The 26,906-nt window shown below is 38.5% G+C and overlaps 1 protein-coding gene across 2 annotated transcripts in view; it reads right to left on the minus strand.

The window, feature by feature from the left end:
- LOC139733916 (tyrosine-protein phosphatase non-receptor type 4-like) overlaps positions 1–26,906 on the minus strand; it is a 199,439-nt gene that overhangs the window by 141,398 nt on the left and 31,135 nt on the right. For both annotated transcript variants that reach the window (XM_071644730.1, XM_071644729.1), the window contains exon 2: positions 24,499–24,731. In XM_071644730.1, the coding sequence (XP_071500831.1) occupies positions 24,499–24,552 (54 nt within the window). In that variant the 5' untranslated portion in view covers positions 24,553–24,731. The remainder of the gene's footprint in view (positions 1–24,498; positions 24,732–26,906) is intronic.

Consider the following 26,906-nt stretch of genomic DNA (forward strand, 5'->3'; position numbering starts at 1 on the left):
TTCTTTGTCTTACTCTGTTCCTCATTCTGATGAATGGAAACATAAGAGTACCATGGCTGATATACAATGTACATAGTTCTCATGCATTCCTTTTTGTAATTTCCATACATGCCCCACTTGCCTTTGATGTATTAAACAATAAAGAAACAAGGTTTGTAAGACCCTTACTCGCCTCATTGTGCTCTCAGAGACAATAAGTGAATGATTCATGACTTTGCTAACCAATTATCACTCATTGATTACTCAGTCATGCTCTCACACACGGAGAGCACCTTAACAAATGCAGAGCTCCGTAACAAAGACCTCTTTTATTTTTAACTCCAGGAAGAGCACTTAAAGGAGATTTCACTCCCCAAAAAGAGAAATCCAAACAAAGTTATGAAAGTGAAAGCAGAATGCATATTACGCAAACATTTGTGTGTGTGTGTGTGTGTGTGTGTGTGTGAATATCGCCGCTCTTGTAAACCGGTGTGAGTAGTGTGTAAGCTTACACAATTGTAACATGATTGTATGGTCATAAGAATACTTAGGCTTACTAATTCAGGGTTAGGTGTGTGGGTTGAAAGGCAAATTCTGCAGAGAAATATGCTTCTTTGCAGACCGTAACAGCATCTGATCAGCTTCAACCCTCTGTAGGATGAGATAGCCACACTTCAACATTTTGTATTTCAGTCGTAACTAAGATTTTCTTAACACCAGAGGATCTCACCCTGAAATTTCACAACTAATTTCTCGTACATCTCACATCTTGTTATTGGAGATTTAGAGTACGTATTCATGATGAATGTCACCAAAAAAGTAAAAATAAAATGTTTTTTCTGTTTTTGTTGTTGTTGGGGGGAAGGGATGGGGGATGGTCAAAGGTAGTGTAAGTGGTTGGGTCAAAGTTCAGTGGTAGTTCACACTTCCACTGGCATGAAGACGCTCATTTCTGTTTGTTTAGGTTTGTGGTTTTTGCCTTTAAACGTCAGGTAAGCCATGGCTTAAACCCAGGAAAGTAGAGTAATTACGCCAACTGAGGATAGTATGTGTCAGCAGCTGTGATTGGGGTACATAGAAAATATGGAGGGAAATATTTATATCCTCTTTGGAGGTAAGGAGATATCATCCACAATTCCATTTTTAGTTTAATGATGAAGTCATGTTATACATGTTGAGAGAAATTTTCTGTAACCTTTAATGGCTTTGTTCTAATTTTCTTTCCGTTATTTTAGATTCACTTTTTGTCCAAACTAAACACACACACACATGTTTACTAAAAGACCTCTTTTATTTTAAATGTTAGAGAAGAAACCCTCAGTTTGCTTTATCACTCAGGAACATTTATTTTATCAAAATTTAGAAGTAGACTTTTGCATTTAAATTTGTCTTACCTTAAATTTGTCTGAATTTTAATGATTTTATACAGTAATTGTCAATGATCATGATTTTATGAAGCATATGTTACTGTGGTGATTTAAATTGTTCTGTTTTATTCAAGACCATATTTTAAAGCATGCTTTATAATTGCGTCTAAATTTCACAGCTGATTTTCTCGAGTCAACCATGTTTTCCCTGAGGTTTTGGCAATAAATGGGACTAACATCATACAGTATATTGTACATCATTGGAAATCTGAAAAAAAAAGTCTGAAAAAGTCTGAAAAATGAATACTACCAATATCTGAGTATTGATACTGGTCAGCTTTTTGTGATAGGCTTCATGGTGGTAGGTCACATAAATCTTTAACCTGTTGCGGGCTGATTTTGCTACAACGTGCATTTCCATAGACATCTGCCCGAGCATTTTATACTTGGGACTTGTCCTCAATGGGTTATGGAAATATTCCTAAACTGTATTAACCCATTGAGGACGGGCTGATTTTGCTCCAACACGCATTTTCCATAGACACTTGCCCGAGTATTCTCCGGACTCGTCCTCAACGGGTTAAGGTTTAACATTACTTGATCAATTTACAAAATTTAAATATACGACCCAAAACTCATACAAACAATTTGAATTCATGCCAAGGCATCCATACATGCGACCTGTCATGAAGGTTTTTGAAGATGCATCGTATTGATGGGACTCTTGCTACGATTTCGGGGTAGACTGGACTGGACCTTATGGTAATAAACCAAACTGTTGCTCCCAGTTTGAACAGTTGATGACTGGCTCCCTATTTATAGCGGGGCTCCCTGGTTTGCGCGGCTGGGCCATGAATAGGGATGCGTGATTTAGGAATGTAAGACTTGCACGGTGGCGACGGCTGAAAGTATTTGGGGACTCGCGGAAATGTATCATCGTAAAGCAAAGTCACCTCTGCACTGTTTTTTTCCTCCTCATCAGAGCAAGGTGGGAAACATCTTAAACTGTCACCAATGCCAGAATGTGAATAAAGACATTTCCTGTCCTGTACAGACTGACAATCAAGCGAGGTGTGAACATGATTTGGCAGTACGATCTTGAGTCTTTGCATTGTATTTCATTTTCAATGGTAACAATTCAATAATAGTCACATTCACACACAAGAGTTTGTGATTTTTGCATCATGATGCAAAAAAATCAATTCTATTTATCACCATATTTACAGCAAAGAACAAAGATTACTCGGCTTCAAAAGAAGCTTTTAAATCTACAGACTGTGCATACATGTCGTAACAAATGACAGGAGCATGACCCAGGGTGCCTGAGTTTGTGAACCTTGTGTGACAAGTGCATTGTGGGATTAAAAAACAAAAAAACAAAACAAAACTCTTTGCATGCCATTCAAACACACCATGCAGGACACATAGCATGAGTTCATAAAAAGAAAAAGAACAAAATCAAGCTGAATAGATTTTCGCATCATGCTGCATTTTGCGAGAATTAACAATCCTTTTTTGTTTTTTATGTATCCAAACACAATAATGAATGGTTTTTGCATTACATTGCCGAAATTTATTTACTAAAAAACTGCATATCTCTGGTGTGTGTGAATACAGCTATTAGGTAAATAGGTTAGTAATGTTCTGATTTCATAGAATAAAGCATTTTTTGTTTTGTTCAAATGATTCGTTTTGTTCAAATGATTCAATGAAACAATTAATTTATGAGAATTTCCATTTCTGTTCAAAGTCACCATCTATGCCATACATAGTCTTTGCATTTGAAATGAGAGCTAGGAAATAAATTTATAAACCTGTCCATACAATTTATTCACATATTTTTTCCTCACTACTGCTGTACAGCTTGGAAAACAGAAAAGAAATACCCATATATTAACTACGTTAAATTTGATCTCATCAAAAATACCAATGAAACCTAGTTAGTAAATACTAGTAGTCTGGATTTCTAGACATTATTTGACATCTCTGAACCAGCGACTACCTCGCCACGTTTACGGGGCTGAATCTGCAGACTAGAACAGGTTGATGATTCTAGACAGAGCGGAGAGGATGACAAATGGCAAGAAATAATGAACGCTGTCACTGAACCACTTTGTCAGATCGTTGCCATGGAGATGAAACAATTTTTGAAGAGATGGAAAAACCTGCCAGCCCTGGGGGTTATCAAAGCACTGGGCTGAAAGTGTCAAAAAGTTCAAAGGTCATGCCTGGCATGCTGGGATAGACTTTCATGTCTTGATAGATGATAGCATTATGTTATACAGGAAAGAACACACACACACACACACACACACACACACATACACACACACACACACACACTCAAACATATGAAAGACTAGACAAAACATGTCAGGATGAGTAACTGCTGGGAAGACTGATAAGAGAATTTTACAGGGTAAAATATGTGCAAGACTTTCAAAACAACATACCTTAATGCAAACACACAAACAGACACACACACACATCAATGCATCACAGTGTGTAAGAAGATCTTGGAGAGCACAGTATTACACTATTCTGCATGCACAGAATTCATATCACAACTTTTTCTCTTCTAAATTCAAAAGCATGTGCTAGCACTGTTATCAGAAGTAAACTTTGAGAATGTACAAATTTCATGGCAATGGTCACTTTGATGTCTGCATTTTTTCTCTTTGTTCCAAAACACTTGCCCAACTTTGATTTTCACTTGCCCAGGGCAACTGCTTATGTTGCACATTGCTGTATCTCCCAGAGACTTCAAAATAAAAACAGTTAATTATCAAACAAAATTCAAAATGCATTCAGAATTGTGTAGCTAATTGCCATTTATGTTTATGAGACATCACAATTTTGATAGCAATGAAATGCACACAGACTTATACAAATAATTCAGAAAGTGACATCTAATTTCAAACACATCAGCGTGGAAGAGATGTTTAAAATCCACACCACAAAACTTACAGTACATGGCATATAATATTTAATACTAACACATACTGCAATAAATCTTGTGTTATACACGTATGAAAAATGGTAGTAAATGCTTAATCAACTTGATAATGTGCTTGATCCTATTTGCTTAATCTTCATTATCATATCCTCAGGAAAGTGGACACAAGGTTTGACAATTAACTGAGTATGAACAGGCATGGCAGTCTTCTCACCATCTTTGAAACTAATTGCAATTAGGAACTTGCCGGAAAAATGGGTCTCAGGAAGATTGCTCTTCTCGAGGTTGTTATACGCTATACATATAACTTGTAGCTAAATAATGTCCACAGGATATTATGTAGACTGATGGAAAGATAGAAAGATAGTGAGAGAGGGGAAAAGAAAGACAGAGAGGAAAAGAAAGAGAGGGAGAGAGAGAGAAGAAGAGAAACATAGAAAGAGAGAGAGAGAGAGGGTAAGACAAAAGAAAATGGAGCATCTACCACTTCTCATTCAAGTCTTTTCTGGGGTATGCAGCTGAGCAATGCTTCACTGAAAGTTGCAACTAAAATCACATATACACGAATCACAGGAAAAGTGACTATCAACTGCTTTTTAGAACTCCAGCATCCAGGACTAATTACTTTAAATGTTTGATCACAGTTTATGTTCTTCTCTTTAAAGGACAAGTTCACCTTCATAGACATGTGGATTGAGTGAATGCAACAATAATAGTAGAACACATCAGTGAAAGTTTGAGGAAAATCCGACAATCCGTTCAAAAGTTATGAATAGTATCTGCACAATCACTGCTGGATGAGAAGACTACTACAGTGTGTGATGTCGCATGCGTAGAACAATATAAAGAAAATAAAAAGATAATTTCACAAAACTTTACTTTTTGAATACAGTGCACATTTCTTTGACTTGTTACTGACGTATGTTAAGGGTAATATTATTCCCCTTGCCTTCTGAAAGAGAGAAGTTGAGTGTTCTTTTGTTATGCGAGAAAAGTGAAAATATGTTGAATTTTCTTAATACTTTCTTTATATCGTTGTACACGTGTGACATCACAAGCTATAGTAGTCTTCTCATCGAGCCGTGATTGAGCAGAAACTTCAAAAATTCATAACTTTTGAACGGATTGTCCAATTTTCCTCAAACTCTCAATGGTGTCTTCTACTAATGTTGCTGCATTCACTCAACCCACATGTCTATGAAGGTGAACTTGTCCTTTAATCAAGATTCTGGGTTCCTTTAACTGGGGCTTTTAGTCTCCCTACAAGCTGTAGTATAGGATGAAAACAAAGACTGCATTGTGTACCATGTAATACACAATGCAGAACAACTACTACAGAGACGAACAGGTCTGAAAGAATGCTTTGTTGTATTTGATTTGATTTGATTTGATTTGATTTTTTCTCTGTATGGCATCATTTACATTTTTGTTTTCGAACATAAGAGTAACAGAGTTCCAAAAACAATGACAGCAAAACAGAACCACAGTTGAGCAGAGATGCCAGTAGGCCTTTACAAAAACTAACTAGCACAGGCAAAATAAAACAAAGAATTCAACATGAAGGCATAAATGCGAGTGCATCTTGGCTGAGAAGTGCTGTATTTTGCAGCCATTTCTGTGCCGTGGGGCATCCAAGTTTTGGCAGAGTTACAGTGTAAGGACGAGGAGAGCAAAAAATATGATGAGTCACAGCAGACGGGCAGACAAAATGCTCCCTGGCACTCTGGGGGGATCCCCACTCAATTAGGGTGAATCATTCTCACAAGCTTTTGTTCTACGGTGTACATACACACACACACAATCACACACACACACAATCAATCAAGGCAGGGAAAGGCCACAACAATGGGCACAGTTTCAATGCTTCATACCCTTACACTTTGGCACACACACACACACACACACACACATATTCATACATTAATGCATGTAGTGAATATCACTTTGGCCAAATTCACCTGCCTTCTTGGACCCATGCATCCTTCCACTACATGTAACAGTTTGCATACTTGCACACTGAGAGCTTGTACATTATAACCATACAGTATCAGTATGGATGTATTTAGAAATGGTTTTAACAAATGTCCTATAAATTTTGCAAATAGTAATGAGTTGTTACGATGAGAAAAGTCTCCTTGAACACAAAGAATAGGATTCTCATTGCAGATGCAGCTGTGAGAGTTACCTAACAATATAACTACTCAGAATATCTGGGATTATGTAGTATTTAGTTCATCTTTTACGTTTTCATCGCAAATGCAGATGCCTGTACCTGTTGGCCATATATTCCCTACCATTCTATCATTCATGTTATTTAAACTAAATATGAAAAAGTCTTGGCAATTTTATAATTTCAATTACTCTAAATACCCACTTTTACAGTACACTAAAGTAAAAGGCTTAAAATATCGGTGTCCTATGTTGTCATAACACAAGTCTGCTTCATACCGATGTATAATTTAACTTCACTAATGAATCCAACTGCAGAGAATAGCTGTAAAATATGTCCTTTGTGCCATATTTCCCTAGCTAGATTTCAGCTTGCTTGAATCAGTCTACACAAGTCAGGCAAATGCAGACTTATCTGGTTGCCATGACTACCAAAATGGGAAGGAGAATGCAAAACGTTTAAATATGTTGGTAACCAGGCACAAATTGGATCACTATATTTACTTCTAAAGACCTTGCGGTTTTTTAGTCCCCATGGTTTATGCACATGTGGGTATGTATAAAAGGAAGTACAATGCAGGTACCCTAATCCACACAAACTCTTTCATTAAAGGCACAGGTGATTCAAATCTATGTGTACAGCGTGTAATATTGTCTTGCCAGCAGGTGGCTTGCTTTGCCTGGGCAAACATATATGCTTGTGTGTGAGTGTGTATGTGATGGTGCACACTTTATGTGTGTATTTAGGATATGTACATACATACATCGTCGCTGGGGTGACAAGACCTTGTATCAGCATTTTTGGTGAAAATGACTTTTTTGGATTAATGGTCAAATAATGGGTTAAGTGATGTCCTGTCCAAATCCCAACTGTCTTACTCCAAAAATGAAGCCACCATGGCATGTCAAAGGAACGGCTGTCCCATTCGCTCTAGTGCTTTGGCCGCCATGTCTTTTGGCTCTCCTGAACATTTGACATTTTGTAGATACGAGGTCTTGTCGCCCCAGCGACGAATTATTTTGTGTGTGTATCGTATCTCTTTTCTTCTTTTTTTTTGGGGGGGGGGGAAGAGGAAGAAGATTGGGCATTTCAAAGTGAATGCAAAATTCAAATTTCATAACATTAGCTCAGCTATCAAGGAAGCGGTAAAATAGTTCAAAAAAATCTTTTTGGGCCACTCTGAACCCTTGTGACTGCTTTGTGAGAACATTATGAAAATGGTTTGATTTCACTGGACAATAAGAGCAATACATTATCTAGGCAATGTCATGTACACCAGGAATGCAGTGAGCCATGCAGAGACAGAAATAAGAGAGAGAGGGGATAGGAGCTATAGAGAAGAAGAGCTCCTGGGGTTTGCATGACACAAAACCTGAGCTTCAATGCAAATTGGCTCAGCTGAGTTGATACAACTGTGCTCTGTGAAATCGGGCAAGAACACACGCCACAAATACACTAAACCATGTCAGGAGACCTATGATTTGATGTGCAACCGACTATGACGGATGATTTTTCTCGCTCCATTTGCCGTGCCCCTTATAACACCATCACATACACCAATCAAACCCCGAGTTACAGAGTCAACATCATAAAATGAACATTCTCTAATGTTGCATGAAATCGCGACTTTCCTCGAAGCAGGGCCTCCCTCAAAGGCAACGAATTCCTCACCCCCCCCCCCCCCCCAATAAAAGAGGAGCCAGTGGAAATGGCATCATGGTCGGTTTGCATCATAATGATGTCTTAGCTGTCCAGACACATTAACATCCTTGCCTCTGCCATGGCAACGCATCACCGACCATCTCAGCATGGAAGGGTACTGTAAACATCCTGGTGGTTGGATGGAATTTGGGGGTGAGGTATGGCGTGAATTTATCGTCCTTATCGCAGTGGCCACAAAGCATGGTTGCAAAGCAAATCTTCACCTGGACTGTGAGCTTGATTTTACACAGGTTTAAAATACCTCGTCATACTCAATTGAGCACTTTAGCCTTGTGCATGTGCGTGAAGGGGTGGGGGGGGGGGGGGGGTGGGAGGGGCAAGTCCCTTGACAAATGTAGTTTACATTGAGCAATGATGCAAGACTGTTTTCATATCTAATCAAGACCACCAAAAACAACCAAACAACCTATAGTATAAGTGTAAGGGGGGGTCAACTTTGTGGGATGACCCTGTGCTAGTCTTGTACTTAACATTTAAATTACCAGTTTTTCTTACTTTCTGTTAGAATATCAAAAATACATAATATAGGGCATATATATATATAATTTCATAAAACTTAAGACCACATCAAACATCAAATACCATCAATGAATTTAGCCCGTCTTACAGGCTCTTATGTACAACTATAAGAGATCTTTAAAGTGTGTAAAACTTCTGCATCTAATATCTGCTTTCTGCATGGTTTTAATTTGGCTATCTCCACAAAATTCACACCTTAAACAAAACGATTTGCTGTACATACAAGATGCTAGATATACAGGATGTACTGCAACACTGTACTTTGCACATTGTAATATTGTACTGCTTTTTACTTTCGTAAGCTACGAAAACATAACAAGCAACATTCTAATCAAGAAGCGACAAAAATATTAATGCTTGCAATGTAAATAATATCTTACTCAGAAAATCTAGGAATACGGCATTCAAAATAATGGCAAATCATTTCTAGAATAATACGGCATGTGCAATTTGGTATGAAAATTGTGTAGTAAAGTACTACTAGCAACGACTTCAGTTCCTCAAGAAGATTGTTGAGACTGCAGCGCTGTTCAGAGATACAATATACATGTAGCGGTTCTCACAATGACGTCTGTACAGTTGGCTGTCTGTACAGTTGGCTGTCTGTACAACTCAGCATAATATGAAGACGAGAGAGCGGAAGCAGACTCTGTGACCCATGAAGGGAAGAGACAGAGAGCTATTCTTGACGACAGAGTCTTCTTCAGCTCTTTACCGTCGCCTTTCAGAACGCCGGCCGGTCCCAGGTGGTGACAGGTATTTCTGGAACTGTTTATACTACACTTCCTAGTCTGGTATATCCCTCTACCCTCCCCCCCCCCCCCCTGCCCTTCCCTTCCCTCCCCCTTCCCCCTTTCCTATTCTTTTCCCTCTCCCTTCCTCCTATAAACACAAACACACACACACACACACACACACACACACACACACAACACTCATGCACGCACGCACACACACACACACACACACACAACACTCATGCACGCAGCACACACACACATATCAACTCAAACACATAAACACACACATAAACTTGTGAAAAGCTTCAAACAGAAGAAGAAGCATTTTGGAAGGATATTGATTAATGTGACTCATACTATACATACTTTATGCGTAAAACAAACCCATAATCTGCACAAAACCCCTCATTTTCGCATATAAACAATAAACTAATATCTTTAATGATTAAGAACACATAAGCAATACACTCTGTTTCACCAGCACGCTAAGCATCGGTGTTGAGTTTTTGATTGCTTTTCCAGTTCTTGACTGACAATACACGGAAGCATTACACACATCAAAGACTCCACATTGTACAGGAGGCCCCATGTTGGATAGATGCGTGAGATGACGGGGTAACGCAAGGATTGTACACTTTTGCAAACGTGTTGTGAACAAAAAAAAAATCAATTTGATATGTCATACACAGCATTAAACATCTGGACAAGGTTTTCAGTGAAGAAATATTGATCAGCAAACCAAAGGATAGTTACTAGATATCTATGTTGATTTAAAAAGTATAATATATAATTATGACAATGGAAATTCATATCAATATGAATTCAATATTTTTGATAGTGAGCCTCTCTCATATACCTTCTCATAAGATTATAAAAACAGATGTTCTGCATCAATAAGATTGATTCATTGACTCATCAGCACAAATTGCTACAGCCCCCTACTCACAATGCTAAAATGTAGCAACTTTTCTTTTATTGAAAACACTAAAGATTAAAGGGGGAAATGATTCAACACAATGCATACTGAATATAAATGTAAGATAACAAAGCACTATTAATACTGTTCCTAAATGCATTTGGAGGCTGAAATCATTATCTCCTGTGCCATTCAATAAGAGGTCCCCCCCCCCCATTTCACAATAAATTGGAAAGTGAACAAATCCACGCAGAATTGAGCAATTACCCTCTGAGCCAATTCAAATTATCCACTAATGCTCTCTGTGATATCATAATACATTTTATACTGACCTAAAAAAAGGCCTTCAGTCTACACTAGACTGTTAGTCGGTTTTGTCATAATAAGAACAAGGAAGGAATAAGCTCAAATTTTTAAATGTTGTTTACCTAATAATATACCTATAAGAGTACTTATATCACCTTTGACTTATCATATCACTTTAAACTTGCTCATACTATCTTTGACTCATCAATAACATCTTCAAATCACTGATATGGCCTTGCTTGTGGAGCTATTTCATCTCCCTTGTGACACCACTGTCATTTTTACTTTCTATCTTTAAGAAAGATGAAGGGGGGAAAATAGACACCTTTTCTTGTAGCCACTTTCATTTCTGCATCAAAATGTAAACTACACCTGTACCTCAAGTCCTCTGGACAAAGGAGAGGTCCTACCACTCATACTGCAAACAAGTAAACAGATATATAGGAGAGAAGGCAAACCATTTCAACTGCAGAAGGGCGCAAATAACTGCATATCTGCATCAAAACATATGTGATCTCCCTAGTATGATTCCCAATCAGTATCCTTCTATTTGCACAACCAATGAATGCCATGCAGCCATAGGTTCATGAGCCCTTTTGCATCCCCGAAAAGCAGAATTCATTTCATCAGTTGGTATGTTTTAGAGGTAGATAATTCAGACCTTTCCTCAGAATGATAAAACTGGAATTTCTTAATGATGGAGGGGAAACAATACTATAGATTTCCAGTAAATTTGTTTGGACCCTGAAAAAAAAAATCCAACTAACGGTCTCGGTATATTAAGGGGATCATATTCTGGAGTGACATGGTGATAGTTTTTCACTTCCCTTTTTTAAATACAAATTCTGCAATGTACTACCATAACATTTCATACACAATGTTGGGAGACATTATTTATCAACCATGCAAAATTTCATGACATTTGCTGAAGAGATATAATATAGGACCTTTAAACAACAGTTGTGCTACTGTATATTCATGTTCTGAAGCCATACAAAGAAGGTCTAAAGCTTTACTTTGGATCTGAGACAAGGCGGTTATCAATGTGTGGTAAGCTTTAAAAAAAAATCATGGAAATTACGACACTCCAGTTTTCTTTAATACTTGACCAACGCAACATACAATGTATTGCTCTTAAATGTCATCTTGACTGTGGCACTTCTATCTTGAAATTAGAATGTTGTCATGGCAACAGAAGCACGGAAGGTCACTCAAAACAGAAAAAGGTTACAGTGTCCCTTAATACGATGTACAGGGTATATCAAAAATTCATTGTTCCCCTTGAAAAAAAAAAGCAGTGCTAATTGATATGGATGGAAATTAATTCATTCCACATTTGTCACAAATTCAGTGCTTCTGAACTGGCTTATCAATTTTATTTTCTTTATATATTTTGTTAGTTCTGTTTCACACAACAAGCTAATAAGTTGCCTTAGACATAGGATTGAATCATTTTTAGGTGTAGCTGAAGTTATGAGATGAATACTTCACTGCAAGCTGCATCCATGATTTCTTTTTCAACATAACTGACAACCACTGCAAGAAGTCTTAACCATGATGTTACAAAATACAGGAACAAATAAAAGAATGCCAAAGGTAAACAAAAGTTACAATCTTCGTGGTTCATAAGCAATCTTGACAATATACTCATCTCACTGCACAGAGATCTATATACATCTTATTTCCTGTGTGGATATTAAAGGGATAGTACAGTATTGGTGGAGACGAGAATTGGGCTTTTAACTTTTTGCGAGATACCAAGAAAACACTTATGATATAGTACAGAGCATACCATTTTAAGAGGAATTCAAAGTTTATTTGATGAAAATCGGGTTTGGAATGACTGAAACATCCAAAAACAAAGTAAAACAAAGCGATCGTAATAAAGTGTGGGTCCCACACTTTATTAGAATCACTCTTTTTTAGATATCTCGGCCATTTCAAAACCAATTTTCATCAAATAAACGTTGAATTCCTCGTACAATTACATGCTCGTTCATATTTCATAAAAGGTTTCTCATCATCTCACCAAAAAATGTTAGAAACCTGAAATTAGGTCTCAACCAAAACTGTACGATCCCTTTAACACACACACACTTAAACAAACACACTGAGCATGTTTTTATTTTTCAGTGGGAGTGATAGGGCACCATCATACCTACCAATGATAGAAGAGTCGCAAGAGGAAAATGAGTAATGAAATCCTGTTTCTGAGAGGTCAGTAAAAGGTCATTCCCATATCAATTTCTTCCACTGGACATGTTTCTCACACCTTTTGATTATGGAAGGCAAAATACGTGAGATTGCGGAATATTTATAGAAAGGAAAAAATGACAGCTGCCGTTGGCCTTTTTTTCTATCCTCACTGGGTCACCAAACTACTTGTAGTGGCTGTGGATCTCTTAAAAACTTTTCATGAAAAATTTGCAACAGTAATATCCAACAGAGGAGAGATTACTACTGGATGCTAAGGAGACAGCTGGGAAATCACTGGAAAAGACGTTGGATTTTCTTTTGAATGATTTTAAATGACACTGTAAATTGATATTGATCTTGATTTGACATTGACAGATTGGTTGCATTCAGAGGGGAAAAAAGATGTACAAAATTGTATTGCTAATTAGATATATGTTACATGTATCTATAGATAATTGTATATCTTTATGCTGAAGAGACCAGCAGGATGAATTTGTACATTGATTGTAATATACATTGTAATAATTGTATGTAGTTGTATGCTAGTCCATACTATGGAGAGTATACATTTTAACATAGCAGTATAATATTCACCAGAAATCATCCTGGACATCCCGAGGAGACTACTGAGCAACAGAAGGCTGACTCTGAGGATTTTAGCAAGACTACACACGTTGCTTTATAAATATCTAAATATGTCTGAGGAAGTGTACAGGCTAGTTCTGATTGATAATTCTATCACATCCCTGGTTAGATGTCAAAATGAGAAAAAATACTTGGCTCAAGCATTCTGAGCTCTCTCCTTGCATGTGATGTTCTTTTTCTTCCCCCTTTCAAATTCTTTCCCTTTCCACTCAAGTTTATTTCAAAATCACGTTTAGTATCTTGAAGTATGGCTTCAACTTTTTTGGGGGGGGGGGGGGGGGGGTAGGGAAGGATAGCCATGGGATTCAAGGCCAAGCACTTTATGCCATTTTTTGTTTATTTGCTTAATTACTAATTTAGGCACCTGGAGATAAAGCCTTCAAATGTAACTCAATTTCACATATTGACTTTGTTCAAAAGGTTATGGGATACCACAGGGCAATATATTCAGTTTGTAATATTCATCAGTTTTGATTCATGAGCTCTGAAACGTTTTTCCCCCGAGGGTGGTCGACCCCTTTAAGTTTGCCTCTCTGCCACACTGCAAACATCATCTCTTGTTACAACTGAACTGTTCTGAAATGATCCGACAGACTTGCAGTACGATTCCTGATGCCATTTCACACTTGGCCGGACCAGAAAATATCTTTGCACGGTCAGTTTCCCGGTTTGGGGTTTCCAAAATTGCATGGCATCATTTCGAGGGTGATCAGTCACATGCAATAAGCCAATATACCGTGTGATGCTTTGTATTCAAGGTCATACATGTGACATTGATTTTCAAGTCAGGGCATCAGTAGGATCTGCCTGAAAATTCTTCAGAACTCGCTTGTCTATTACTGAACACTATATTCTGAAATTAATCTTCCGTGCTAGTAGTGCTGCAATGGACTTATGACTACTTAAAATTTCCTGTTTAGTGGGCAACCCTTACTCCGACAAGGCTGTCCCATCCGGGTTAAAATTGCATGCTTAGAATGTATGCTGTAATGATAATAATTACGGGTACTTACAGAACATGCCAATTCCACATGACTAATGTGCTCAAGGCGCATGTGTAAACTTATACATAATGTGTGAGTGTGTATTTTTCATGAGCTTTAAGTTGAGATCCCAGCTGCCAATGAGTATGATGGTAGGTGTCTATTTGAAATATTGGTCTACTTGACAAATATTTCAGGTTTAAAGACGCCACTTTTTGACAGTTCTGTTTCGTTTCTGTACTGCGCATGTGTGGTACAAGTTTCCATTCATCCTCCATAACATCACAAATCGCATTTGTTTCACTATCATCACTGTCATCAGAGTACACTGCAGATCATCACAACTATTAAGAAGAAGAGAAGTACTGTATATTTTGACATCTTGAATGTAATGTATGTTGTATAGACTGAATTGTTCAGGATACTTCACCTAGAATAACTGAAGTGGAAAACACCACTGTACCAGCAAGTGACCAAACATCTGGGAAACATGTTCAAGAGAATCAGTTGCGATTTAAATACTAAGTTTGCTTTCAGACTTTATGATCATGAAAAAAAATCACCCAGTAACACACACTTGATTCATATGAAATGTGTTTCTAAACTCATATTACACAAGACCTTTTTATTTCAATCTGAGAGGACTGCAAGCTTGACTTCAGCTCAGTGCAGCCTCTAGGGTTAGTCAGGTGTGAAGAGAGTGCACAATTTCCTCCTCCTAGAGACGGGAAGACATCACCCGACACCATCCAGAGCGTTGCCGGGGGCAACTCGGCTGCCGTGTCGCCAGACTCCATTCATAAAGTCTTTACATCTCTTTAACAAGCCACATGAACATCTGATCATGAAAAGGTGACGTGATACATGTATTCCTGTTTGAAGGGGCAACTCATCTGGCACCTGCAACACATCTCATGGCATGACTGGAAAGTGATACACTCTCATTGCTTGGATCAACATTTTGACTGTTAAAAGGGACAGTTTTCAATTACCTGTGCAGTAATACTAGATATTTTCATTTTACTCTCAATCCTAGGCCTTCTATAGCGAGAAGTCTGATTTCCCAACTACTCTGAAAATTTTGCTTGAAAAAGTTTCTGAACATGTCATTCCACAGATCTATCTAAGGATGAAATCAAGTCTACCATCAGAAATCTGGAATGTCACGTCTAGTTAAAAAGAGCATTTACATTTAAGCAATGCTCGTCAGATTTTGGCTAACAGATTGGCTGGCAAGCATAAACTATAAGTACCATACATGTCTTCAACAAGACAGTAAAAATATCTACTGTAATACATCAGTCTACATGCATTTTTCTTTTTAAATGTATGCAATATTTTGTATCATCAGAGTTTTCTGCCTATGGCTTAAGTAGCATGAGAAGAAAAGTTATGCCTTTGAATGATAAGAACAGGACGAAAGAAGATAGTGAAATATGTGTGCTACACACCGATTTTTCTCCCTTGATAAAACATGGAAATATGTCATAAATCATTTTTGTTTATATTAATACCTACCAGAGCTTCCTGTGGAATGTTTACAGAATAAATGTCGGCTCCAAGGTCCCTCTACCAGGGCTGCATCAGACCATCTCCTTTCTTGGCAAGGAAAATTCTTTCCTCCACTCAAACCTTCTCTTCCTCCTTTCCTTCCTATCAATTTCAGGAGTTTTATAAATTGGCCGTGCAGAACAGTCTCTCTCTCCTGAACGAAGACAGCAAAAGATTTGATTATACATCGCAGCCAACTTAAAACTTTCTCCATAAGCGTCATCGAGCAATCTCAACTTGAAAGTCTCGATGCATTCAGGACTGGTATAATGACAAATCCCCCAAGTTTAAAGAGAGTGATTCGCTCTTACCAAGTCTATGAGCTGATGAATACACTAGCGCCTAATCCCTGTCTCCTTTTGTCAATCGTTGTATTGCTTTGCCAACTGAGAGTAACTCTCAATCCACTTAATCTGATTACGAGCTACAATTACAACTCCCTGCTGAAAGCTATCTTACTTCTACTGTTCAAGGGTGAGAAAAGCAAGCGGAGCAAAGCTGCCAGCAATCTCAGCCAGGCCGAAGCTTCTTTTGTGCAGAGATAGTCGACTCTTACTTCAAAACACCTTTGCTATGTTATTGACGCATTCACTACAATGCTTTAAATGCTGTGATTAGTCTAAGATCTGCCCGTTTGTTGGTTTTGTCAAAGATTTCTGTACAAAAGCTGACAATGATCTCCTACAGGCCAAACAGTACATGCACAATAAAGAATGCTTTGCCTTATCATTACCCCCTCTTCCTGCCAACCATCAGCTTTCAGCTCCCTTTCAGTTCAGTTCAATGCTATTTTCATCAGAGTGCTACAAACCCACGTGCCAACTTGCCATGGGCAATCAAAACTCACTGTGGGGCAAGTAAAATGTATGGCCACTTGTCTCTTAACCCTTTGTACAGTACATGGGAATCCAGTGTGACATGTATCGAACATACTGTATAAGAAATCATATCTCTGAGGTGAACAGGTTTAACAAGTACAGTAAGTATGGGACCCTTGCCTGGATGAAATATCTAGATGATAATACCTTGTGGGCATTTATCTAATCAGTTTCATCATCAATGCTCATGATATATAGTCCTGAAAGTCTATTTCTTACATAGGCTTCTATCACAAAGGGAAAAATAAATAAAACAGGACAATAAACATAAGATTAATGTAAACATTATAGATTATAACTGAAATGGTCATTTACATTTTCAATGCACATTCATTATTTGTTGTTAATACACTTATAACTGGTATCAAACCCACCTTCTACATCTAAAGGTTATTTACCTTTATCCTTGGATGCTTTATTTTTGTCATTCTGCATCCTAATGTAATTGCTACATGAATGATGCATTCAGAAAGGCCTATCATCAAATTAGTTTTCATGGTTTAATACCAATGTGGTATCTCAAGAAAAAAAAGTCTGTGATAGTTATTTCCAGGATATACTTGCTACAGATATCTTCCAGCAATGTCTAGCCTGGTTAAATTGTAGTAACACATGAATTGTTGTTTCTCTGGTTTTACAAATACAGACTATATCACAAACATCCTCATCCATACAAAATGTTGTAGGATTCTAGACGGGGATTTGGATTTATTTACAGGTAGTGTAGAATGCTCTCTTACGCAGACATTTCCAATTTCTCCAGACTTTCTACACTGTCAGCTCTGCCATCGTCAACCTGCGGGGCCTGATTCTCATTACCCAGTCCTGGGGCCCCCCAGCGAAATAAAATTATCCCAAATAGGCCATAATTAGTGAGGTAGCAAGTGAACACGACGTAGGGACTGCCTTACACATGTACGGAGGGGGAAACACGTACTGTATAACACACTCCATGGCCCATTGGGAAATGCTTCAAAGGAGACCCACGATGAAAATAATCTGTTGGTTGTTCTGCTTTTTCCAATATTATGATTTGAGTATACATTAAACAGATCAATGAGATTACTCGTTTTCCATTTCTCATAAAAATACATTTTGTATTCATAAACAGTAAGTAAACAGTAAAAAAAAAATGAAGCAAAGATGAATTCCTGACATAATACTTGCTACTTCATATTAAGTTATTGTGTGGTTATATTAATCAAACACTGTTCTACTTTTATAGAGGATACACACTGTAAATCAATGACCCACCTAAAACCTGTGCCATAAGGAGGTTCTGCACAGTATTGGAAGAAGATGAGTCTTACTTTGTACATCATTATAAATTCAAAAACAAACAAACAGACAAACAAACAAACAAACATACACACAAATGCGAAAAATAGAATTGTGACCTTACACCAAATCACGTATAGGCCTTTACTGTAAAAAGTAGGGCCTACACTGTAGGTATTTTTACATTATGAATAATTTTTTGCACTCTACCGGGTAAGATAAATTTCACGATTTTTTACGTCAGCAGAATCAAGAAATCAACAAGTTTAATATTTGCCTGCTTTTATTTTGGCGCCAGTTTCTGGTCGCGCGAAATGTACAAAAATTTCCACTTTATAGTAAATAGGTCTGTAATGTGGTCACCACTAATTCAATGTTTAACAAGAACTTGTGATATTTCATAACTTTCTTATTCTTTTGTGTGTAAATTTCTAAATTTGCCAAAGTCAACTTGACCGCAGACTGGATATTTCCCTTTAAAGCACCATGTACACTGTATGATGATTCACTATGAACCACCCGCCTTCAAGAAATGGGTAATTTCTATCTCGCAAACCTCACATCGTCAAGTCACCTCAGTCTCTGGCAACACACACAAACACACTGACAGGCATCGAACTCCGTCAGTCGGCGGTGTCGGTTGACGTAAAGTTTTACGGGAACTTCCTAATCATTTCATCATGTGGGGTAAACTCATTCCACTCCTCATCCCTCTGCCTTCTTCTTCTTCTTCTTCTTCTTCTTCTTCTTCTTCTTTTCTCTCTCTCTCTCTCTCTGTCCCACTGGTGTATATCATCCCATATCTATTAATCAGGATACAAATTTAATGCAACAGGTTAAACATTTACAAGAATCACCTCTCCTACTCAAAAACCCTATATCATTTTTCTCCCTCAAGCACTCACATTGCCTCCTACAATGAAGGCCTATACTCAATCCTTACCTGTAACCCCAAACCCAACCACTCCCCTTCCACAAGTTCACACACTTCCATTAAATCATGACCAATTAAAAAAGTCCTTCCCCTGGCATGGCATATTAATAAAGCAAACATTACACATCCCTCTACCCCCCCCCCACCCCCTTTTGTCTATGGTTAATACACAAATTACATGGGCACATACCCCACCCCTATCACCACTCCTGTCTTTGCCATACTCATGCACCCATGACTCACTTCCAGTTTCAAAATAAACTGGGATCAGACAGGGCTCCCTCGCACCATGAAGCTATAAGTTTGGCCATACAGTGGGGTGGTAAACCAAGCATGCCTTCTATCCCCCCCCCCAAGTTTCTACCATTTAACCTCAATAACAGTGTCGTAGTAGATGTGTGTGTCGTGTTGTGTGTGTATATATGTGTGTGTGTGTGTGTTTGTTTGTGTGGAATAATATAGAGATGGTACAAAAAATACAGACTTGCGCAGTTTCATCAAGTTCATAACAGTAACAAAAGTAGTTTACTCATCTCTAGTTGGCGAAGAAAGTCAGTCTCTATGCTTTGCATAGGGAATTCTGTTGGTACAACTCATCACATCTCAGGTCTTATAATGAAGAATAGCTTCCTAAACACAATGTATAGTAACACACTGTCAGCATACTGCGATGTTAAAGGTATTGTTTACCATTGGGGAAGAACGATTTTAAAAATTTCAAGTTATCACATTTGATGCATACATGTAGGTCAGGTATAGCACAAAATATCCTACCGTAAAAACATTTTGCAATAAAGCTTTAATAACAGAAAGAAGATATCACTATTTTTCTCAATAAACCATAATTGCAGAAGGTTTATTCTTTGAAAAAAACAAAACTGTTGTTCACATTTACTATAATACTGATTAACATTTTTACATTGGTTGTTTCTATCCCTAATTTGCATTTCAAACTATTTTGAAGCACTGAAGTTTGGTTTTTGTTTCATCTGCAATAAATGGTAAATTATACCTTTAAATGAACTACGATTTATATGACACAAGTCAAAGCCTCATTACGTGCATACATTGTATTTGTTGGATTTATCATAGTGTGCAAGTTACCTGTTGCTTTGGTTTCATTGCCTTTCTCAAAATAAACATTGTACATAGCTCTCTTGGTGGGGTACGTGCTTCATTTAACTCTTTTATTACCATCAGAAACCTGTTTATACACAAGTTGAAGGCATTTCATTGTGGTGATTGTCAGGGGGACATGGCAGTCATCGAGGCCATTCAAACTAAAATATCTTGATATAAGAAAGTGAAAGTTGCTTGGCAACTACATGTTGTACTTATACCCACATATACTTAAAACACCATCAGAAACAACATATACTGGGGGGTATGATTTCTATTACTTCAGGGGAAGTTTGTTGGCACAAATTGCAATGAGAATGCACCAGAAACATAACAATATCGTGATATCTAAATCTGAAAATGGGCCAAATATTGAATTAGCATTGTTGAGTATTCAATCTGAAGCATCAAGACACTCCAGCCCCTCCTACACACACACACATACACACACAAACAGACACACACACACATGTCGCTTTCAAAGTTATCCTCCCATCTTACTATTTCCTACGAAATATATTGTTTGGGGAAAAAACTGAAATACATAATGTACCTACATGTATTTCAAAATATTTCCCTTTACATGGAACTTGCATGATGGCTATCAGGTTATAATTTTTCTAAAAAATAATACATGGCTCTGATTGTGCAATGATTATTGTGTATACCACAAAAATTTTAATGTCACCTCTTTTGAAGATTTAAAGCAAATACAATGTACATTGTATAACAATCCAAAATGATAAGGAATGTATTACATTATTAACTCTTCAAAGGAAAATTGCAAACTCGAATAGTGCCTACTGACTTGACTAGGCCTCTCCACATCAAAACATGTACACACACACACACACACACACATACATACATACCCACAAACAAAATGCACATATCCTTCAGTAAAAATGGTAATCCAACTGGAGTACTGAATACCAGGTACCAAATTATTCACCATTTTCTCCAAATCATCCATTTTACCCCTCGTTTGGGGGAGAAACAGAAGAGGCAAAAATGTCAGAAAGCAAGCAGAAGCTTAGTCCACTCTCCTGAGAGACTCTACAGGGTCAAGGGGTATGAGCCATGTGACGTGTTGCCATGGTAACTGCACACTTGTTTTTTAAGCTCAACCACTACTCATACATTCTGAATGAAAAAGAATAACAGAAAGAAAAATAACAACTCTATGGTGAGATTCTCTGATAGCCCACAGCGATGAATGCATTCGAGTTGGGCAGCCTATTTCGTCAAGACTGGAATTTGAGCTATAAATAGTGTTTGTTACCCTAGATTTCACGGCCAAACCCCAGTTCTGGTCACATCAATGCACACACCATGCATCCACAATGCCTAATCGACCAGCAAACATGACATTTGCAACTATGTTAACATGCATTATACAAGAGTTTTCAATGTCTCTTCTTAGATGCACATTTTCTAACACTTTGCACGAAGCATGATTGTTTCAGTATGTTAAACAACATTTTGATCATTCTCTAATAAAGGAATCTCAATTCGATGGACCGCATATCAATTATGTAAACAATCACGTTGCTAGTGGCGGGTCTGTACGCTGGCCATACACCATGTGCAAATGAATGACGTGATCTCACGCACCTGCGCGCAACACACAGAGTCACACTTTCGCAGTTCACTCGTGCACTTCTGAGATTGAAATGCCAATTTACTGTGTAGCATGCATGGGCAGAGCGCCTCTGTGCGGTAATCATGTCTGATTTTCCCCTTTTTCTCATGATCAAAATATTCTCACTTCACAATAGAAATGTATTTTCAGAGCATACAGTTGATATTTCTTTTCCCAACTTAAAGCACTTCTAATAAACATACAAAACTATTGTACTGTAGTTTCAAGATCTCACGCTGTGCACCGGCACAGCACTGCCGACTCATTGTTATGGAAAATAAGTAGCACCGCTGTCGTTTGAGTTTTATAATTTTGAGGATATATGTGATAGCAAGAATTGGATGTTACTGTTGACTTTTACAATGAATCTCACATCTACCTGACCTCATTGAGCTGCTGCTTTTTGAGGTGCTGTTTTAGTATCAAAAAAAAAAAAATGAAAGGGGGCCTAAGTCATGGGGGGTGGACTCTCCATAGAGAAGGGAGCTGCACATGACTGGCTGTGACATTTAGAAATGATTCTCTGTTTTTGCAGTCCACTGCTGCGATTCAGTCTCATTCACTATCAATTTTTGTATCTTTTTTTAAAAAACATATTGCAAGATACACTCATGACATTTATGGTTCTGTCTCCTGGTATCCTACTGAACAATTTTGAAGTAAGCGTATAGAAACTTTTACAGAGTATATCTTAATCATATTGCAACATCATTTCTCTTAAGCCAAACAAAACATAATTGTCATATTAATTGCTTAGGCCTCTATATGAGGTTTAAGACATTAAACAGTAGGCCTATTTCCTTCTCAGAAAGTTCCCATGTTTTTGTGCATGGAAAATGGTACTGTGAGTGAAACATTGAACTCATCAGTATATCTACATAACTGTGACAGAATAAAGGTATATTTCATAGCGTGGTGACTCTTTACTCTGATGGAGGTAGGCCTACAGTATGAATAAATGCCTCGCCCGTCTTCTTTCCAACAACCCCTTTTTATAACAACAAGTAAAAAGAGATCACGCAAATGCACTGTTTACATTTATTTTCAAATGAGTGAATCAACACCTAACCCTCATTTTCCAGATCTCTATTCTACCTGACATCAATGGGGACTACATCACACCCATCTTTTCAGAATGCTCATTCAGACATTACTAAACATCATTCCCATGATGTATGCCCCTGCATCACAATGAATACAATGCCTACATCAGCTAGAGTCCTTCCTTTAGCCCTTCAACCCCCACCCCACCCCCCCCCCCAATACATACTGTGTACCCTGCCTGCCTCCTTTCACTGTCAAACACTCACTTTTATCCATAGGGTTTTAGCAGAATTGAAGGCTTTTTAGGATGGGGGGGGGGGGGGGGGTGTCTTTCCCACACTGGCTCTCTCTACCCCTCCCTCATTCTTCCTCTCTTGTGGGAATTTTAAAGTGTAAACGCACACACATACGCATCTATGGTGGAAACCGAGGACCTGTTTTACCCACAAAAATTTTCCCACATAACCGAGGACCTGTGTGTAAGTAGGACTCTTGTCAACCGAGGACTCATTCGTATATTACCATACAACCGAGGACTTACACGTGTATTACAATAATGCTAATAGAGGACCTACAATGTACCCTATGCAAAAGCAGACCGTTTGGAATGGTCTGCGAAGCTAGGACGTCCTCGGTTCTCTGTGTGTCCTCGGTTTAAATGTAAAGTTTGTGTGTGTACTGGTTTTCAACCATGGGTAAGTGCACACACACACACACACACACACACACACACACACACAGGCATGTGTCATCAGTCAAAGGCAAATGTGCATTATATAGCCTGTCTCAGTGCACAAACCCACATGAAGGGGTGAGGAATTGCCAGTCTTGTAGTAAGTCTGGCTATGATCTGATGGTTGTATGGAGCCCTGGGGGGAACAGGGGGCAAAAGTGTGTCATTCACATATGGCAATCATCCCAGCGTTACCTGCAGCGGTTTTCGGTACAGCACGCTTCTACAATCTCCCACAGTGACAAATCTCCGACCTGCTGTAAGATGCAGGCTCTTGCTGAGTTTTTAACCTTGGTACAGATATATAGCATTGGCCTGCATAGGCAGTGTGGAGGAATGGGGAATAGGAGTATTACACTTTGATAGGAAGTTTGAACCAGGAGAATGACTAGAGAAAGAGCTGTTCCTAATGACAAAATAAGTCTGAATACTCCCCAACACTTTGGGTTTTTTTTTCTGATACTAATTTGTCAACAACACTCTTACACTAAAATCTGCAGCACATTTCACAAATATATTGATCATTTTTGTAGCTTGTAATAATTGCAGTTACCATAGCAATGATTTTAAATGCTTGCAGTCAATTGGTTGCTTTCTGGCTGCTGCCACAGTAACTGTAATTACTGCAACTGATGAGCGCTCGCAAAACCGCTTACTGAAACAGCTCCCTGGGATCTTGAAAACACTAACAAAAAGTACCATGCATCACTCGATTCCAGCGCCGATAAACCTGCTGGAAGATTGTAGGCCTATACTGTTGGCTAGAATCATTATACATGTAGCATGAATGTCAAGATGTGAGTTCTAGAATGAAACTTACCTCGACTTCAAATATTTCCTCTGAGTCGTCTAGAAAGACGACGAGGCATTTCATTCGCCGCTCCTGCTTGTCGCGGGCGACCTCATGTGCACGCACGTTGTATGAGCCGCTGTTGGTCGCCTTAGCCCGCCGCCCACTGCCACCGGCCGGGGCGCGGCCATTATTCCCCAGCCGCCCCGCCACCGTAATGATTTGTGGGCGCAGAATCTTGATGGATCGCTCAGTTGGCTAATCTGAAAGAATTCAGTAAGGAAGAAAAAAAATCAAATTAATAGAAGTGAAGATGAAACATACAACAGAGAAACCAAAGACAACTTCTCCCTTGTCATTTAATTCAATTTCATTTCATTTCAGCAAGAATCAACATTTACAGACCTTGGGGGTGAATGTACGCATGAATATGGTAAAATGACAGTTACATAATATGTGGAAGAGATTTTTTTTTTTTCAGAATGTGGCATTCATGGTATGGAACAGACATTTGTTTCTTTTTACTAAGTGCTGATGACTGAAGATGCTTGCAGCATTCTAATGATAATAACTTGATTGTGTGTGTTTTGTCACTGTATTACAGCATGTATTCCTCATTGAATGCAGGGCATGGGACTATTACAGATGACTGATGCTGGTTTGCTGTGTACATTATTCTTTGCAGATGTTGAGTAGCCATCCAGGCACCAACAAATCAACTTTGGTATTTAAGCCTTTTGACATGTACCCCAGCAAGTTGCAAGAAATGGACAATTGTTGCATCTCACAGGTCTTCTATCGGTTCTGGGGGGCATTTCATGAAGCATTTTGTCCGACAAAGTTGTCGGACAAATTTGCTCTCAGCCAGTCAGGGGGGCATTTCATGAAGCGTTTTGTCAGATATTTCGTCTGACAAAATGTTAAAAGCCACTGAAATCTTTGCATCTGATTGGTTGAGAGCAAATTTGTCCGACAAGTTGTCGGACAAAAATGCTTCATGAAATGCCCCCCAGATGCAAGGATTTCAGTAGCTTGTAACAGTTTGTCAGAAAAATATCCGACCAAAACGCTTCATGAAATGCCCCCCTGGGGGGCATTTCATGAAGGAACTTGTCGGATAAAATATCTGACAAGTCGATTATATCCGACAAGTTTTGAGAAATTCTTTTGTCTGGGGGGCATTTCATGAAGCATTTTTGTCCGACAACTTGTCGGACAAATTTGCTCTCAGCCAATCAGATGCAAGGATTTCAGTAGCTTTTAACATTTTGTCAGACGAAATATCTGACAAAACGTTTCATGAAATGCCCCCCAGCTGATTGGATGATTTCTCTGAACTTGTCGGATATAATAGACTTTAGGACATTTTATCCGACAAGTTCCTTCATGAAATGCCCCCCTGATCCCTGTTGCAGAGAAAGTGAAGTTTGAAATCCAGAGTGAACTCACACATAACTTTCCAGCTATCAGAATAGGGCATCTTGGATTAGTGCATGTTTGATTCCAATGTTGCAATCCACTTTTTAAGCTACAGAGCATTGGCCTATCTGATACAATCAAAACTTGGCATAGACTTTATAGTGATGACATTGCATTTCACAGCCCTGATTTACAAATGCAACCAATGCCTGACCATTTCCCCATCATTCCCCTCTTAGGCCTACATGTAAGTATACATGTTTGTAGTATTAACATACAATGTATGATTTTAGCTGTTGGTACTACAATAATAACACAAAATCTACTTTTCAGCTGGTTACGCTTTCTAATACTGAAACTCTGCCCAAAATCCTATTCATGATTCTTATTGTATTTCTGAAATTCATTTTCATTATTTAATAACCCGGATGAGGCTGAAAATGGGAGCATCCTTTATTGAATATCCTTAATTCCCTATAGATTTGGCTTTTGATACGCTCACATTATGCTCACTCTCCACACGATTAGTTCCATTCTGGTCTGACCTTCAGTCATTTGTCCTTTATATGTACATTTGTAGTCACATAGTGTGTTTGGCATTGCGTGTCTACTTGAATGCTGCAAGACGGGTCTGTGCACAGGTGCAGGCCATTCTGTCAATATCGCAGCAACATCACCTCTAAACTCTCTCTAGGGTTGAATGAACAAGTCTGAAAGCTAGGCTACCTTCCGTCACGCTGCAGCAGAGACCTGCACACCCTGAGACACATACATGACTCATCATCAGCCTACAATTAACCCGTTTCATACAGGAACCTGGTGATCTACGTATCAACCCTATGGGGATTTCAGAATTCAGTATGGAACGGGTTAAGCTCTGATGACTACATTTTCGCACTTGTGGGATATCGCAATGTCTCCTGCGACCCTCAACGAGTCTGGAGAGGTGAAAACATCCATAATGGTCTCAGGTGATTCTTATCTTTTTCTTACCTACGTCTTACTGGGCATAGCAGAAG

This window comes from Diadema antillarum, unplaced genomic scaffold (assembly GCF_040938485.1).
Source record: "Diadema antillarum isolate AM-2024a unplaced genomic scaffold, OU_Dant_1.0 seq00000503_RagTag, whole genome shotgun sequence".
NCBI lineage: Eukaryota > Metazoa > Echinodermata > Echinoidea > Diadematoida > Diadematidae > Diadema > Diadema antillarum.